This window comes from Terrapene carolina, unplaced genomic scaffold (genome assembly GCF_002925995.2).
Source record: "Terrapene carolina triunguis isolate 2854851 unplaced genomic scaffold, T_m_triunguis-2.0 Scaffold147, whole genome shotgun sequence".
NCBI lineage: Eukaryota > Metazoa > Chordata > Testudines > Emydidae > Terrapene > Terrapene triunguis.
This window is the reverse complement of record NW_020664498.1, coordinates 7,809,746-7,828,641: the sequence shown is the minus strand read 5'-3', so window position 1 is coordinate 7,828,641 and position 18,896 is coordinate 7,809,746. Positions and strand designations below refer to the sequence as shown.

At 47.4% G+C, this 18,896-nt stretch overlaps 1 protein-coding gene across 1 annotated transcript in view; it reads left to right on the top strand.

The window, feature by feature from the left end:
* The window catches only part of LOC113406885 (neuronal vesicle trafficking-associated protein 1-like), a 44,962-nt gene that overhangs the window by 8,236 nt on the left and 17,830 nt on the right, over window positions 1–18,896 (top strand). Inside the window, exon 2 of the mRNA XM_026653724.1 lies at window positions 15,582–15,734. Coding sequence (XP_026509509.1) covers window positions 15,597–15,734 — 138 coding nt within the window. The 5' untranslated portion in view covers window positions 15,582–15,596. The remainder of the gene's footprint in view (window positions 1–15,581; window positions 15,735–18,896) is intronic.

Sequence of the window (18,896 nt, the reverse complement as noted above, 5' to 3'; positions counted from 1 at the left end):
CAGCCCTGACCCCCAGCTCCGAGCCCAGCCCCTCTGAGCTGGACACCGCCCGACCCCATCCCCGCCCCCATCCCTGACGGAACTCTGCCTGGCTTCCAGCTCTCCCAGTAGAGACCCGTGCGCACAGGGGAAGCAGGGTCTCAGCGCTGATGTGTGCTGTGAGGAGCTGAGGGCAGAATGTGCCCACGCGTCGAGGCCCTGCCCTCCAGGCGCTCCTCTCTGGGCTATCCAGCAGCAGCAGAAGGCTGCCATCACTGCTACAGCAGCTGACTAGGAAGCCAGCTCTAAGCAGGAAGGAAGGGGTGAGTGCCCCACAGGTTATGCAGTATCTCCATCAGGATCACCAGCAGGCAGCCTTCAGCCTGAGAGTGGCTCCTGCCGCGTGCCAGCCCGCTCCCCAGTGCTGGCGCAGAGCTGCCTCTCACTGCCATGAGCCAGGTCCGGGTGACTTTGTTTAAATGTGTTTGATAAATGCAGAGCATTGATCTGAGCTGGATTTGCCTCCTGCTGCATTCAGACCACAGCCTGCTGCAGGGAGCTGGGAAGGCAGAGCTGTTCTCCACTTGGGCTCGGGCTCAGTGGCTGAAGCCAAGGTTCATTTCCAGGAGGCTTTTCCGGGGCAGCCTGGGAGCACAATGTAGTAAAACCGCATCCCGTGGGCAAGTTAGTGAGAGGAAGCTCAGGGAGGTGTCCTTTGAGCAGGAAAAATCTACACAATCATCATTTCAGTGGTGTCACCCTCTGCAGTGTGGCAGGGGAAACTCACTCCTTCCCTGCAGATCTTCTGGCTCCCAGGGCCAGGTCCTCCAGTTGGTGGAAATGTTGATAATACAATGTCATTGGAAACGGGTCCAGCTGGGTATCATTTGAAAGCCCTTTCTCCCACGAACACAGTGGTACCAAACATGGCATCCTAGAACAATTATGTAGATATGTATTCGAGAAAATGTTTAAAATCAACATTTATTTAATCATACTTTAACACGGATGCATTGCTTCACAAAAGGAGACACTGCTCTTTGGTAATCCTTGGGTAATTAGACTTGACATGTAGGACTGAAAATGTGTGTTCATCAAAGTCATCATCAGTGTTGTGTTGTTTCTGTCTAGGGCACCACTGCTAGACACTCACACTGGTCCTCATCTGAGCCGAACTTGTATATTTCCGTGCAAGGCAGGCTGCTGGTTAAACATTTGTAGGGTGATGAGCATCTGGTCTTTGCGCATGAGCATTTGATTAGCTGAAGGATTGATTTGGAAACCACCATATTTCACACATAACTGATGTGATCAGTTCATCCTCCAAGCCCCATCCATGACCAGTAGGGGAGGGTAGTTTGGTTGCACTCAGTCATCCCAGAGCCATTCCATTGCTTCATAATTTGCCCTCTTGAGAGCAGTTATAAATGCACCCCTTGTCGGTGGCAATTCTTTTCCATTTGTCTGTTTCTTGGAAAACATCCACCAGTGTAGCTTTGCAAGTGTCGTACTGTTGATCTTCAAATGGTAAACTCGCCATAAGAATGTCTCCAGTGCATTTATGATCTCATCCGTGACTGTCCATTCCATGCACCTTCAGAGCAAGGAGAGAGACTTTGGAGGCTGAATCAAATGCATTTCAGTAAGATAATTTGGTCTTTCCAGCCAGCCTTCCAGTGGTGTGACATCCTGAAAAAATGTGGGAACCTGGCAGTGCGGTGGCTTTTAATGTCCTAAGTGATAGGAACACATCTCGGAGGGATATACAGCAATTCTGTTCCTCAGCAGTAGGCACAAAAGCAGAATCGTGCAGAAGTCTTGGTAGCATCTCACAGAGAGCTATAGAACACTTGTGTCTTGTGCAAAAATCCAGAGGTTAGTAGCTCCCCTCTGTGTGCACTGATGGCATGCAAATAATTTTAGTGTCTGCCTCCTCATGGGAACTACAGAGAAACTCCACTGAACAGTGTATGGCAGCAGTTTCATTATAGATGCCTTCAGGCTTATTGCGGAGGAAGCAGGTGTTCTCAAAATTCATGCCATGGGACCCAGTATGAGGCAAGTCTCACCCACAACTGGCACTTGTCCCGGTATCTTCAACTTTTTCCTGATGCTCAATGCTCTTCCTCTCCAACTTTGCCAAATTCAGTTTATAGGTGCACTTCTTATTGCATCTAAGGTGCCACCAAGGGTTGTGTTTAACTAGGTCCTCTGAGATGGTTTTCTCCAAAGGTTCAGCTACTAGTCAGTACTCTTTGTCTCCCCATTGATGCCTGAAAATGATCAAGCTCAAAGTAAAAATAAGGAATTTGTAATAAATTACTTTGGGACTTCGCATTACAAAATGAATTAATGTATGTTATGTAACCATGTGCATACTGTTTGTGGATGGACTCCAGAAATTTCTGGCTGGATGCTGATGTTTTAACCATTTGTCTCCTCACAACTCTTGGCACAATAAACAAAGCCAATAATCAATACCACTGAACCGCTTCTTTTTTGCCAATAATGGCAAACCAACTTGAAGAGCTCCTTCCTTCCATTTATGGTAATCTGTAACTTACAAAAATTAATCAGACCTCATGTTCTGAGCATTAACTTGCTCCAGTCATCCCTGGCCAGTGGAGAGGCCCTTAGTGGCTTGCTCAGAGCAGCTTTGCCATCTTAACCAAATCAGTCTGGGCTGGGACCAGGCCCAGGGAGTGGAAAAGTGGCTTAGAACTACTCCCCCTCCCCATGCCTTTCTCGGGTCCTGCAGTGAGTGCAGTTTGGCTGCACCCAGCCATTAGCCACTGACCCATTAGCCACTGTCTTTTTGCAATTCCTAGCAAATGGAAAAAAGGTGCACATTTTTAACAGTGAGGGGAATTACCCATTGGAAGAGCTCACCCTGTGACACTGTGGATTCCCCATCACTTGGAGTCTTTCAATCAAGATTGTACGTCTCTTTCTAAAAAATATTCTCTAGCTCACCCAAATGTGAGGGGGTCAATGCAGGGATTCTGGGGTGAGGTTCTCTGCTCTGTGTTATGCAGAGCTAGGTGACCTAATGGTCACTTCTGTCCTTAGACGCTATCAATCTCTGAATTATTCGTCGCAAACATATCCTCCCTGTTTTGTTCTCCAACTGTTCATGAGCTGACCCAGATTTCTGAGGGGCTTGCTTGCTCCTCGCAATCCTCTGCCAAAGAGCTGAACTGCACCATTTTCGGAGAGTCATGAACTGTTCTCTTTGACTCTTTGCCATTTGTTACTCTGGGTGTGGGATTGATTACCTAAGTCACATGGTGGTGTTTCTGCAATTTGGAAACAGTAAACTCGTTTGAATGAGAGAATAATGAACAAACTTGGCAGTCTCATTCACAAAAATGTTTGCTGATCAATTTTTGTCATAGTAGACAAGCTTTAGAAATATATTTAGAAAATGTTAGGACAGTTTGGATCTTTTCCTGATCTCTTTTGCACAAAAAATAGCTTTATATTTCACTCTATATGAGGACCCCAGATTTTAAAATAGCTGGGTTCCTTCCTTGCTGGTGGACAGAGAACAAGTATGTATTTGCTTTCTAATAGATTTTACAGTCCCCTTCCTCTTATCCCATTCCCCCCAAGGAAGTGGGCGGGGGGGAGAGTAAGGGTGGCCAGGAATGACTCCCAGCACAAGTATACCAGTTCACACATAAACACGCTCATTTGCACACACATCTGCTCATTCAGAAATGAAAGCTCCTTGCCAGATATCTGTGCAAACAGAATGTTCACAGAAAGCAACCCAAAAGGGGTCTGACAATATTCAATGAGCAAATCCCTCATGGGACTGAGCAAACAGGTCTGTGACTACCCCGCCCCACTATTCAGCCAGCTGGAATGTATTATTCCTCGGCTTCTTCTAGAGTGGTTTCTGTTGCTGGTTTGATCCTGCAGCCGGCTGCACCTTGTTGTTGAGCAGATGCAGAATCCTCAGGCAGGGGGTAGCTTGCAAAATTGATTTCCTCTGGTTGGGTGTGTGTGTTCCTTTTTGAATAAAAGCTCTGCAGTCAGTGAGCAGTTCTGCCTTCACTGAGCAAAGACTCCTGGACAGCCTGAGGCACTTGCCTCATGTCTTCTCATTTCAGAGCAATTTTAGATTTGGTCTCTGCCCTCCCTGTTCATAACTGTCATAACAGGACTAAAAGGGGTGATTTGAAAGCCAGGATCTACTATAAAAGGAGAGCGCTTAGTTGCTTGGTTTAAGTTGCTCTTAAATAGACACATATTAACCTTTGGTGCTGAAAGACACGTCTGTGCCTGGAAGACATTGTCTACATCCAAAGACTGCACCATTTTAACTCAAATGAAGATTTAAATTGCTGTCGTGAAGCTGGTACGACCATCAGTGCAGACACACTCAGCTCAGAAACAACCAGCTCATATCCATGGAGCGTCACTTGGTCAGCTGGATTTCAGTGTGTCCGGGGATTCATCTAGGGCTGGACCTGTTCCCGTGGCAGCACTGCAGTGCTGAGACCAGAGTCCTGCTGTGCAGATTCCTCTCTGTCCTGTTGCCACCTATCAGTGCTGGGAACAGCTGGAGGCCTCCCCGGCTGGCTCTCTCTAGTGCGGGTTCTGCTGAGCCTCCAGCTCCGTCTGAGCCTTGCTGCAGGGGTAGCCTTAGCTAGGCCTCTGGGGCAGGCAGCAGCCTCTCTCCTGGAGCTAGGCACTGTTCACGTAGGCCCAAATTCATGAACACATGCTTCAGTCCATCCCTAAAGAACGTAACATGTCTGCTTACAGCTAAGCATCTAGTACAATGCTTTGCTGAATCAGGGCCCGTCCTGCCCAGATACTAGGGCGACTGGTGCCAAGTAAATAAAAGCACCAATGAAGGCTATGTGGAGTGACAGTACAGGTGGCATCAGGACTTGCCCCCAGCTGAACCCCTAACAGCAGGGAAATCTTGAGGGAAGGAAAAGTCTCCTTCTTCCTTGCCGCCTTCACATCCAAACCCCACTGTCAATGCTGCTCACGCCCAACAACACTGTCAGTGCACTCCCACACTCCAGTCACACCCAACCACACTGTCAGTGCTGCCCACATTCCAGTCACACCTGGCAACACTGTCAGTGCTGCCCACACTCCAGTCACACCTGGCAACACTGTCAGTGCTCTGTAACACTCCATTCACATCCCAACAACACTGTCTGTGCTCTCTGACACTCCAGTCACACCAGACAACACTGTCAGTGCTCTCTGACAGTCCAGTCACACCCCAACAAGGCTGTCATTGCACTCAGACAGTCCAGTCAGACCCTGAGAACACTGCAGTGTACTCAGACACTCCAACCACACGCAAGCCACACTGTCAGTGCACCCGAGCACTCCAGTCACACCCAGACCACACTGTCAGTGCTCTCTGAAATGAAAATTTGAAACATTTTGTTTCAAAAATATCACACCAAAATGTTCCAACTTTTCCAAAAGATATTTTCCTCCATTGTCATTGGGCCAAAAGTATTCACTAAATTGGACCCAAATTCACAAATAGTTTAATTTGACCAAAAAATGCATTTTTCAGGAATACTATTCACAGAAATAAATAAATAAATAAATAATATTCCCCAGCTCTAGTTGGTGATTAGGCCTAACTGGTGGATAAAATAATGAGGTACTAGCTAAGGACCTGGGGTTTAGAACCCCAGACTGTAGAGCCTTGGGTAGTTGATATTCCCACAGTACCACCAAGAGGTTGTAAAGAAGAATAGCCAGGGAGCACTGTGGAGAGTAGGCACCACAAAAGGTACCACCCACAAGACCCAGATTGACAGTACCCTGTGGCCCTCCAATTGGCCCAGTGTCCCTACTTAACCCCTGGGGTTGGCCTAGGAAGTTGTTGGGGGCAATTTCATGGACCTTGCCCTGTCTCTGAATTCAGCCTGACCCCAACTTCTGCCTCCTGATTCTAGCCTAGTACTGCCTCTGGTCTTTGACCCTGGCCTGATTCTGACTCTGGTTTGTGGGACCTGGCTTTGCGATCCCTCCAACTCCTGCACAGTGATGCCTGTCCCTAGTGGGCAGGACCTCAGCCCAGCTGTGACTACTAGGCCAGACTGCCTGGTCCCTCACAGATAGTCTATTCTGCCTATTGCTCCCTTTGGGGATCCTTAAAAAGAGTCTTTGGAGTGAAGATGGATGGAGTGACTGTTATCATCATGGCTGCCACCACCACTGTATCCTGGGATCCACCATGATACCATGGGCCATTTGTCATCCTTATCCTGAGAGAGGATCCAATCAGAGCGGAACAGAGAGAGGGACCCAGATGACATCTCCACCTCTACTAGCACTGGCTGAATCCTGAACACCACATGGGCTATGAGACTTGGTCTATTGCTGTCACCCCTCCATGTGTCATGTTTCCTTCCCCACCTGATTTCTTCTTTCCTGTCTTTCTTCCTTTGCTGTTTGCTTAATTGACTGGGCAAAGTGATGCCTAATGCTCAACTCGATGGCACTTCTGTCTGTCCACACTTCATTGTTTAATGTTGTACCAGTAAATAAGGGTTTTAGTAACATCTTATCCCTTGTTGGGCCAGAGACAGTCCCTCTTCAGCACAACACTCCTCCTGTTCACATCCCCACACACAAACCTCTCACCTGAGTTTGGTCGTTTGTTCAACCCAGGCAACCTGGGCATGGCAGTTAGAGCTTGAGTGCTGCTTTCACTCAGGCTGATAACACCCCTACTTGACCCTACTTTAACAACCAGTTAAAACCTCATCTATGTGGGGAAATTGATCAGCACAACTATACTTGGGTAGACAAGCCTAAATCACTGGAGTACTGATAGTCCTCCAGTGCCTTCCCACAATTCCCGGTGTGTGCCCAGGAGGATGGACTAGCTCTCCCATAACTCACTGGGAAAGAATCATAGTGGTTCCTCTTACTGCAGCACAGAGAACCATGGGATATTCCCCATCAGTCCTAGCAACACATGTGGTGGAGTGCAGCATCAGTTAGGACCCAGTAAATCAGGTAGGGCTTTGCAGATTGACTGCTCATACCCTCTAGACTCACCTGGCTGCTGATCACCTGAGTTAACTTTGCAGTGAAGACATAGAGATTCTTTTATCTCTTCCTATCTATTAATTTATTCAAGAGAAAGTTCAGCAGTAACTTGATCATGTCTGCAAGTACCAATCCAGGGAGAGGATTTCTGAGTATAAATGGCTCTTTCCTCTAGCAGACAAAGGCAGAATAAGAGCCAGTGGTTGTCATCCCATTTCCTGATTCCAGCAGCCAGTGCTTTAAGGAATACACCACAAATCATGAAACCTGTGATAAATTCACTAGAGTTGCAACACTGAAGCAAAGAATGCTGTACACAGCTGTGATTTCCTGGGTATTTAGTAGAAAGGAACCTAAGCCACAAGATTCAGATCCAGATCATTTTCTTAAACTTTTCTATAAAATATCTGCAAAATGCAACCCAAAGTTTCCTTGTCTCTAGAAAGCTGGCTGTTTTTAGGAAAACAAAACAACAACAAAACCAAGTAAAGTTGAGCCAAAATTGAGGAAGGCGGCCATACTGGTTTTAAAAAAATGACCTGGTTTAGAGGGTAAGTGAAGGCAGCTATAAAAAAACAAAAACAAACCCAAAACAAATAGAAGAAAGGGAAAGCTGATAGTAATGAATATAAATCAGAAGTTAGGAATTGTAGAAAATTGATGAGGGAGGTCAATGGACACAAGGAGAAATCTATGGTGTGACGAACTGGGACTGTTCTTAATGTGGTCTTTGAATGCTGAGTGGGGAGTGTTGGCTGGGAAGGCAGGGGAGTGGGGCTAGGACGGTCTGCATTGGGGGATGGGAGACTGGCCTTGAGGGAGAATACCTGAGCATCTAACATGAGAACCCAGGAAGGGGTTAGAGGCCAGGTGACATCTTGGCCCGGGAAACTGAACAAAGGCTGGGGAGAGAGTTTCAGGAGCTGGCTGGTGGAACGGCTGGCAGGCAGACGGGGCTCTGACCTTCCCCCCAGGGGGCTGTGGTGCCCCTGGGGCCCCAAGATGCACCTAATCCTGTTGTCTGTGCCTGCAAGACCTGTCTTGGACTGTATTCCTGTCGTCTAAATAAACCTTCTGCTTTACTGGCTGGCTGAGAGTCATGGTGAATCGCAGGAAGCCGGGGGTGCAGGGCCTTGTGTCCCCCCACACTCCATGACATATGGCCAGCGGAGTTAAGGACAATAAGGAGATTTTAAAACATATTAGGAACAAAAAGAATCCTGACAATAGTATCAATCCATTACTGGATGGACATAGTACAGTAGAACCTCAGAATTATGAACACCTCAGGAATGGAGGTTGTTTGTAACTCTGAACAAAACATTATGGTTGTTCTTTCAAAAGTTTACAACTGAACATTGACTTAATACAGCTTTGAAACTTTACTGTGCAGAAGAAAAATATTGCTTTCCCTTTATTTTTTATTTTTTTTTGTAGTTTACATTTAACACAATACTGTACTGTATTTGCTTTTTTTTATATCTGCTGCTGCCTTATTGTGTACTTCCAGTTCCAAATGAGGTGTGTGATTGACTGGTCTGTTCGTAACTCTGGTGTTTGTAACTCTGAGGTTCTACTGTAGAATTATCAATAATGCAGAAAAGGCAGAAGTATTCAATAAATATTTGTTCGGTATTTAGAGAAAAACAGATGAAATACTCTCCTCATATGGTGATAACACTCTTCCCATTTCACTAGTATCTCTGGAGCATGTTAAACAGAAACTACCAAAGTTAGACATTTTTAAATTAGCACATCCACATATCTTGCATCCAAGAGTTTTAAAAGAGCTGGCTGAGGAGCACGCAGGACCATTAATGTTGATTTTCAATAAGTCTTGGAGTACGGGGGAAGTTCCAGAAGACTAGAAGAAAGCTAATATTGTCCAATTTTTAAAAAGGGTAAATGAGATGAGTTGGTTAATTATAGGCCTGTCAATCTGACATTGATCCTGGGCAAGATAATGGAGCAGCTGATATGGCACTCAATAAAGAATTAAAGTAGAGTAATGTAATTAATGCAAATCATCATGTGTTTATAGGAAAATAGATCCTGTCAAACTAACTTGATACTTTTTTTTATAAAATTGAAAGTCTGGTTGATAAAGATAATAGTGTTGATATAACATACTTAGACTTCTCTAAGGCATTTGGTTTGGTACCACACAACATTTTGTTTGAAGAACTAGAACAATGTAAAATTAACATGGCGTACATTAAATGGATTAAAAACTGGCTAATTGATAGGTCTCAAAATGTAGTTGTACGAGGGGAATCATTCTTGAGTGGGTGTGTTTCCATTGGTGTCCCTCAGTGATGGGTTCTTGGCCCTACGCTATTTAACATTTTTATCAATGACCTGGAAGAAAACATAAAATCATCACTGATAAGTTTTCAGATGACACAAAAATTATGGAGGGGGCTGCAGGTAAATAATGAAGAGGACAAGTCACTGATGCAGAGCGATCTGCATCACTTATAAATTGGGTGCAAGGAAACAACATGCATTTTAATATGGCTAAATGTAAATGTTTACATCTAGGAACAAAGAACGTACGCTGTACTTGCATGATGGGGGACTCTATCCTGGGAAGCAGTGACTCTGAAAAAGATTTGGGGGTCATGGTGGCTAATCAGCTGAACATGAGCTCCCAGTGCAACACTGTAGCCAAAAGCGCAAATGTGATCCTTGGATGAATAAACAGGGAATGTTGAACAGGAGTAGAGAGGTTGTTACCTCTGTATTTGGCACTGAGTGCGACCGCTGCTGGAATCCTGTGTCTGGTTCTGGTGTCCACGGTTCAAGTACCATGTTGATAATTAGAGAGGGTCAGAAAAGAGCCACGAGAATGATTAAAGAATTAAAAAACATCACTTATAGTGATAGACTCAAGGAGCTCAGTCTATTTAGCTTAATAATGAAAAGGTAAAGTGGTGACTTGATCATAGTCTATAAAGACCTACATGGGAACAAATATTTGATAAAGAGCTCTGAAACCTAACAGAGAAAGGTCTAACATGATGCAATGGCTGGGAGTTGAAGATAGACAAATTCAGACTGGGAATAAGGCGTACATTTTTAACAGTGAGAGTAATTAACCTTTGGATCAGTTGACGAAGGGTTGTGATCGATTCATTATCACTGACAATTTTTAAATTGAGATTGGATGTCTTCGTAACAGATCTGGTTTCAGAATTATTTTGAGGCCTGTGTTCTAGAGGAGGTCAGACTAGATGATCACCATAATCCCTTCTGGCCTTGGAATTGATGGTTCTGAGTGCACCTGGCTCATGGCTCTGAGGAGAGCAGGCCTGGGTGTCTGACACTGATCAGATGATTTTTCTGTCTGTTGAAGGAATCAGCCCTGCAAATCCCAGTGTTTCATTCACTGGTTGGTGTTCACCATAAAAACATGAGAACGGCCATATTGGATCAGACCAAAGGTCCATCTAGCCCAGTATCCTGTCTTCTGACAGTAGCCAATGCCAGGTGCTCCAGAGGGAATGAACAGAACAGGTAATCATCAAGTGATCCATCCCCTGTTGCCCATTCCCAGCTTCTGGCAAACAGAGGCTAGAGACACCATCCCTGCCCATCCTGGCTAATAGCCATTGATGGACCTATTCTCCATGAACTTATCTAGTTCTTTCTTGACCCCTGCTATAGTCTTGGCCTTCACAACATCCTCCGGCAAGGAGTTCCACAGATTAACTGTGCGTTGTATGAAGAAATACTTCCTTTTGTTTGTTTTAAACCCAGTGCCTATTAATTTCATTTGGTGACCCCTAGTTCTTGTGTTATGAGACAGCGTAAATAACACTTCCTTATTTACTTTCTCCACACCAGTCATGATTTTATAGACCTCAATCATATTCCCCCCTTAGTTGTCTCTTTTCCAAGCTGAAAAGTCCCAGTAATCTCTTCTCATATGGAAGCCGTTCCAAACCCCATATCATTTTTGTTGCCCTTTTCTGAACTTTTCCTATTCCAATATATCTTTTTTGAGATGGGGCGACCACATCTGCACGCAGTATTCAAGATGTGGGCATACCATGGATTTATATAGAGGCAATATGATAGGGATATTTTCTGTCTTATTATCTTTCTTAATGATGCCCAACATTCTGTTCACTTTTTTGACTGCCGCTGCACATTAAGTGGATGTTTTCAGAGAACTATCCACACTGACTCCAAGATCTCTTTCTTGAGTGGTAACAGCTAATTTAGACCGCATCATTTGGTATGTATAGTTGGAATTATGTTTTCCAATGTGCATTACTTTGCATTTATCAACATTGAATTTCATCTGCCATTTTGTTGCCCAGTCAACCAATTTTGAGAGATCCTTTTGTAGCTCTTCACAGTCTGCTTGGGACTTAACTATCTTGAGTAGTTTTGTATCATCTGCAAATTTTGCCACCTCACTGTTTACCCCTTTCTCCAGATCATTTATGAATATGTTGAATAGGACTGGGCCCAGTACAGACCCCTGGGGGACACCACCATTTACCTCTCTCCATTCTGAAAACTGACCATTTATTTCTACCCTTTGTTTCCTATCTTTTAACCAGTTAACAATCCAGCTACACCGACCCTCTCTGTGCCATACGTTAGAGCAGAGGTACAAGGCAGAAGGAGTCACTCGCTCATCATGCATCAGTCTGTAGAGATGGTGCAGAGGTTGTTTATAATTGTGGAGTACAGGGGAGGACTGAGGTTTATTACAAAGAAGGACTTGTAAACAGGAAGAGCATGTGGCCCTGGGGGTAGGTTTAATAGCGATGCCTGGTGCACTCGGGAAGCGGATATAGCTGGTTAATGAGGGGTCCCTGCTCCCAGCGCCCTGTCTGTGGCTGGGATCCCAGCTGGTACATACCCAGTGCTGGGTCACAGGGAGCACACATCCAGCACTTTCCGACTCTACAGAGGATGTGTGGCTTGTCGGGTCACTGCTGAGCTTCATGGGTTGGAGTAGTTCTGGGTGCTGGATGTGACCCTGGATGCTAAATAGCCTTCCCACCCATGCCCTTGTCCCACCTTCCTGTCTTGCTGTACACCAGAGCCAGCAGCTGGGATTCGTTATCTAACATCCCATATGGCGCTATAAGGAATCAGGGGGAAGGAGCATAAACAGATGAATGACTCTGCCTGGCACAAGCCGCTCTCTTTCTCCTGGAGTGGTTTCTGATTCTGGACTGACCCTGTGACACTTCCCCAATCACCAAGAAGAAGAAAATGGACAGAAAGACAGGGAGGGCCGCTGGGACCCTGTGTCAGTGGAATGGGAGGGTTGGGGGCCCTGAACGCTGCTCAGGCAGGAGGAATATATGGAAATCGCCTGTGAACAAATAACTGACAATAGCAATTATGGCAGGGCTCTGAACTGGGGGCTGTTCTGTGCCCCAACCGCCCCCCACCCTGATCTCTTAAGCCCTTCCCAGGGAGAGGGAGTGTTCTGTGGAAGTGAGGGCTGAGAGTGCATATTAGTGGTTTAAGGATGAACACTTTTGCAGGGACGTTACAATTATTCCCTAAACAAGAATCAGAAACTCTGAGCATTCAGAGCTAATCTTAAATGTGAAAGAATCCCAGAAGGTCGGCAAATGTGCGGCGAAGGTGCTCAAACGGCCGTAACTGTGCCTTGCACTGGCCTTTGGTCCTCCTTTTTTTTTGTTCTTTTCTTATTTAAGCACTGAACCTATGACTGATGGTTTGTGCTATTGGAGGTGGGGGTGAACAGCTTTCATTTAGGGCTTTAAGAACTCATGGATGATGGCAGGCCACAGCCTGAGGCCAGGTGTAGCCTGGAAATGTTTGCCAGTATAGTAATGATGGTCTAGCTAGTCCGTATAGCTACATGGCAATACCCTCTCTAGTGTAGACAAGACCTGAGTTTGGAAAAGTCAGTTTCCAAATAGACATGGGTGGGTGGAGGGTTGGATAATCAGCTGAATACGAGCACCCAGTCCAATGCTGTGACCAAAAGGGCTAATGCGATCTTTGGATGCATGAACAGGGGAATCTCAAGTAGATGTAGCAAGGTTATTTTAGCTCCATATTTGACACTGGTGCAACTGATGCTAGAATACAGTGTCCAGTTCTGGTGTCCACAATTCAAGAAGGATGTTGAAAAGTTGGAGAGGGTTCAGAGAAGAGCCTCGAGAATGATTAAAGAATTAAAAAACCTGCCTTATAGTGATAGACTCAAGGAGCTCAATCTATTTAGCTTAACAAAAAGGTTAGGGGTGTGCAATTACAGTCTATAAGTACCTACATGGGGAACAAATATTAATAATGGACTCCTCAATCTAACAGAGAAAGGTATAACATGATCCAATGGCTGGAGGTTGGAGCTACACAAATTCAGACTGGAAATAAGGCGTACATTGTTAACAGTGAGTATAATTAACCATTGGAACAATGTACCAAGGGTCACGGTGGATTCTCTATCACTGGCAATTTTTAAATCAAGATTGGCTGTTTTTCTAAAAGATCTGTTCTAGGAATTGTTGTGGGGCAGTTCTCTGGCCTGTGTTATGCGGGAGGTCAGACTAGATGGTCACAGTGGTCCCTTCTAGCCTTGGAATCTAGGAATAATTGTCCCATGATCCGGTCCCTCCCATCCTCATCTTCTCTTTGACACCTTTTGTCACCATGTCTCTAAGGTGTTTGCATCCTAGGGCTGAAAAAGTCAGGTGTTTTGAAAGAGCTCTTTGGGGCTGATCTTCAATCCCTTTGAGCTGCTCACATTTCTGAATGACGTCATAAAACCATGCTTGAAAATACAGCCAACACTTGCAAAGCAGAATGCCTAAAGTCAGGCTCCGAAGCCCACCGTTGCTTAGACCCATATCTAGGCATCTGGGGCCAGATTTTCAAAGAGTTCAGTATCTGACAGCTCCTATTTAAAGCACCTAAATGGAGCAGACAGATTTTTGAAAGTGACCAACCCTCAGAAAAGTATATGAAGAATAACAGGAGAGGCTGAGCAGCCTGCAAGCCTGGCCTCTGTATTTAAGTGCTGAAGAGCTTGTGCTTACTAGACTTTTGCATATCCCATGAACTGATTGCCAATTATCTCAAAATACTTAACATCTCTGTATGGGCTGGTTCTGATCTAGGAGCTTGGCACTGCCCTCAGAGCACCTGCTAAGCTCCTGCCGAAATCCATGGACTTCCCATCCTGCCAACTTTGGGAATTTTGTCACAAGTCTTGCAGTAGTTGCTTTTCGTAAAGCCCCAGCTCCTGGAGTCAGAGGAATCTCAGCTTTCATTTTTAAAAAAGTTTTAGCCCTTCTGATTGCGGAGGAAAGCATAACCCAAGTGTGTCCTAAGGGCAACAAAAAAAACCCCAGCACTGACTATTAAACAAACCTCCTGATTTTAACCAGGTCTCCTGACTTTGGGACCTGACTGATGGGTTTTGAACACTTGGCCTTGGAGACACTGGCACATGCATGCATGAGCCCTCGCTCCAGTCAGGTTGGTTCTAAGCTGTAGTTTGTCTCTGGCTAGTTCATGCGAACTAGGAGCTGGGCTCAGGCTGTGCTGTGTGTGTTTTTATGGCTTTGAGAGAGATTTTGGGAGGCCTGGGCAGCTGACCAGTAGCACATTCATAAAGTTATGGCAGGAATCACCGGAGGTGCTGTTACATACAGCCTGCAATTTCCTGTTCGCTTGCCAGCAGTGTTCAGTCTTGGAAGGAATGCTGTGTAGTCATTCCATCAGTGATGCAGTTTCTTTGTAGGGGAGCTGTGCAAGCAGCAAGGGGTGGAGGGATTGCTCTGTCCCAGTCACTCCGACTAGACCTCTTCCGTGGGCCACGGTTGCTTCCCAGGCACTGGGCGTCGGTGTTGGACACTTGGCTAAGAGGCTGGAAGGGGAGGCTGACGGTGGGTGGAATCCTCTTACTGCTGTTTGGATATGCAATAGGGTGACCAGATAGGGACAGTCCCGATATTCTGGACTTTGTCATATATAGGCACCTATTAACCCCCACCACCGTCCTGATTTTTCACACTTGCTATCTGGTCACCCTAATATGCAAACAGCTGGCAACAGGCATGGTACAAAGTCCCCGATCCACCCAGCTCTGAACCTGGTGGCACTGGGTCCAAATCTGAACATGGGACCCAGCCTCTCTGTGGGAACACTGCGGGGGGCTGCATCTATAGCTGAGAGACTAGCTGGGAGCAAAGGAGTAGGGGGTGAGGGATGGGACAGTTTGATCCATTTCTCAGTGAAGGTAGTTGGAAGGGCTGCACAGTGGGATTTCCAGTGGGGAACAGCTTGCACAGCTCCCTTGGCTCAGTGACGGGGCCTTGCCAGCACCTCTCCAGGCAGTCCCAGCCATGGCCATGCCAGCGTGCAGCCAAAACCCCACCAGCCCCGTCTGGGGCTCTGGGACTCAGTTAGCTCAGAGCATTGTGGTGCTGTGCGGCTGTGCACAGAGGGACGCTGCCGTGATCACGGCCCGACAAAACGGGATTCTGGGTAACCCGCGGCTGTCTCTGGAAACCAAGCAACTGTCTGACCTATTGCCCCTCCCTCCCTCTCAGCAGCATTATCTGACCATGGTGAAACTGGGCAGCAATCTCTGTGAGAAGCTGGACAAGGAGCAGGGCACCGGCAGCGGTGATGACAGCTTTGACAACATCCCTTTGATAACGCCGCTGGACGTCAACCAGCTACAGCAGCCCTTCCCTGACAAGGTAATACCAGCGGTGCCCCTCGGTGGCCAACACCAAGTGCAAGTCCCCTCTGCCCCTGCTGGCCCCCTCACCCTGTCTGATGGGGCAGCAGTGGTGCTTTGCTGCTTCATTTGCCTCTCAGGAGCTATTAACCACTTTCCGGTTCTCCCGGGGCCCTGTGCTGTGTGTGAAACCAGCAGCCAAGCCCAGCATGCCCCCTGTTCCCACAATCCCGCTGCTGGGGCTGGGTTTGCTCAAGGGGAATTGGACTGTGCCAGCTGGGATGTGCGCGGCCATGCCCCAACACGTTCAGGGGAACTCAACAATAGTCAGTGCAGCAGAATCCACCCTTGGGCCAGTGACAAAGGGGCCACGATTTCCTTCGTGAGTGAAAATTACCTCACACGATTTTTTTCTGAAAAGGAAAAAAACAATGAAGTGAATAAAATCGAGTTTCTTCTGGATTCGGTTATGTGGGGGCGTGATTAGCCTGGGGCACCTCACCTATTCCCATAGTAGAGCCAGGCTCTCAGATGGTGTAAATTGGGCTCTTCGTGCCAGCTGGGGACCTGGCCCAGAATTGCTCTCTGGCCATGGTGTCTGTGCCTCTTTATTTGCTGGTTCGAGAACATGGACAGATGCTGTGCTTAGCCCGTAGCTAAGCTTTGAGACTAAAGCTAACGTTCAGAACTGACAGCACTCTGATAGCAGCTCCATCACCCCCTCACCACAGGCCCCTCGCTCTCCTAAGGTAGGGTCCTCCCCCTGGGGCTCACTGAGCAAAAACATGCCATCTGCATGCTAGCTAGTCAGTGTGTGCAAGCCAATGTGTGCAAATAGGTCTCTGGTTCTGTGCAACACTTTTGTTTCCCAGGAGTGAGGGATGGACATTTTTGCAGAAACGAGAAAATTCAGGGAAATCCAAACTTCTTTGTGAACAATTGGCAAACACAACACTGGGGCTGGGTTTGCTCAAGGGGAATTGGACTGTGCCAGCCGGGATGTGCGCGGCCATGCCCCAACATGTTCAGGGGAACTCAACAATAGTCAGTGCAGCAGAATCCACCCTTGGGCCAGTGATTCTTGTTTGCACTAAGGCCACTATACGTTGCTGTGCCACTGTAAAGGGGTCTTACAGTGTGCACATGTACCCTGCCAGAACAAGTGGTGGAAAGGAGCATTGGTGTGAATGAGACTCCGCCCCTATTTGTTTGCTGGGGCCTCTGTGGAGGGCTGGAGGACAAGGCTAGAGTGAGGCAGGAAGCAGGAACAGGTGGAAAGGCAGGGCTCAGCAGTCAGGCAAGTAGGCAGGGTCCGTAGTAGCAGCTAGTCAAGATTCCTCTACTTGCTCAGACAACTTCCTGTGTCTCTTTCTGGTTTATATAGAGCTTCCCAGCCAATCAGTGGGGCTGGACATCTCCCCCAGTCAGGAGCTTTGTGGGTGGGGCTCTTTGTGAGGTAGAGCTTTACTGGCCCCCTTCTCCAGTCATTCAGGTGAACTGCTGGGTAGTGGCCATGGTTTGAATACTGTCTGGGGATGCCCGGGTTCGAGGCCTGCCATCCTTCACATCATCCCATATCTTAGGGCACCCTCTGGTGGGAGGGGCAGTTGGGAGTGGTGAGGAAATTGGTCCTGAATGTGGGTTGTAACATCCATGAGTGTCTGCCAGGGATGCATGTTAAACAGTCTTTGACCAGAATAAACCAGATGGGACTCAGCCTCCCTTATCGGCCTTATCAAAATGCTCATGCAGTTGGCTTTTTCCAACCAAAAAACATTGTCGGAAAAATTGCCAACTGGCTGTTGGCTGAGCACCCTCTGCCCGATGGCCAAAGTTGGGGCCCTTGGGTTGGGGACTTGGAGCTGCCCCATGTGATGCTGTCTCTGTCGTCTCTCTCCTTAAGCCCAATTTCTCAGCTCTGTGTTTTGGATGGACAGTCTTTGCTCCTCTCTGCTAACCTGGGGTCAGTCACTCGGGGGAGCGAGTGTCTCTGCATTTCAGTCTCCCCTGGCCCTGGCTCCTCCATCACTCCTCTCGCTTTGTGCTTTGTGGCGCCCATTCTCCGCTGCATCAGAGCAGCACTTGGACATAGCGGAGAGTGGGAGTGCAGAGAGCCAGCAGCAGCTTTCTGCCCCTTGGCTGCCCAGCCCTGGAGAAGGTTAGGCCAGAGGGGACTTACTGTAATGTCACCAGAATAAGCCTGGCCCCACAACACCCTGGCCCATCCCCTCCTTCCATTGATGTGGGGAGAGGGTGTGGAAAGTGGCTATGCGATCAGAGAGTCCCCAGCATGGGGAGCTCTGCTAGGAATTTCTAGTTGCTCCACACTGCATAAGAGGCTGTATCAGACCAGAGAATCTGGCCCAGTGTCTCCAGTGTCCCACTTCTCCCTTGGCATGTGGTGAGAGTTTCGCTTGGCTTTGCGCACATCTCTGTTGGGGTTCCGATGCCAGGCTGCCGGTTGTGGGCAGGGAGCCATGGTTTGCTGTTGCCTTGTCTCTGTTGGTGACAGTCATTCTTGTATTCGTCTCCAGTGTCACTGGTTCTGGAGATGGAGAGGAGGCGAGTTTTGGGGTGTGGCTGTACAGAAATGAATGAGGGCTTGCTCTGGAGTGAGCGTGTGGCTTTGGGTTGGGGGGTGTTTGCTGCTGGGGTGGTACCAAGGGGCTGGTGTCCTCGTGCGGTGTTGGTCGGGGGATCACAGCTGTTGTTACCGGGAATTCAGGGCACAGACTTTGTTGGCACAGTTGCTTTTGGGAGTTTTCTCCCAGTCAGGATGATCGGCTGTTACCACTGGGCCCAGACCTCACTCCTTATCGGAGAAGGAGTTGGGTGACGCTGCAGAAGGGTATTAACTGAGGGCTGTATTCATCCAGTGGTTTCTTTATGGCACAGGAGGTCTGTAGGGCTTCTCTGGCACTGCAGACTTTCTGTTACAGTGCCAGAGAAGCCCTACACTACAAAATTATGACGACCTAACTTATGTCAGATACAGCCACCACGGTTATTAAATCGCTTGTGTGTGTGCACACGCAGCTTCTTGGGTCAGCGGTGTGCATCTTCACCAGGAGTGCTTGTGTCGATTTGCATTGTCAGCATGGGGCATTGTGGGAAGGCTGCAGGAGGCCAGTAACAGTTGATGTAAGCAACACAGCGTCTAAACTGACACCGCGTCAACTGA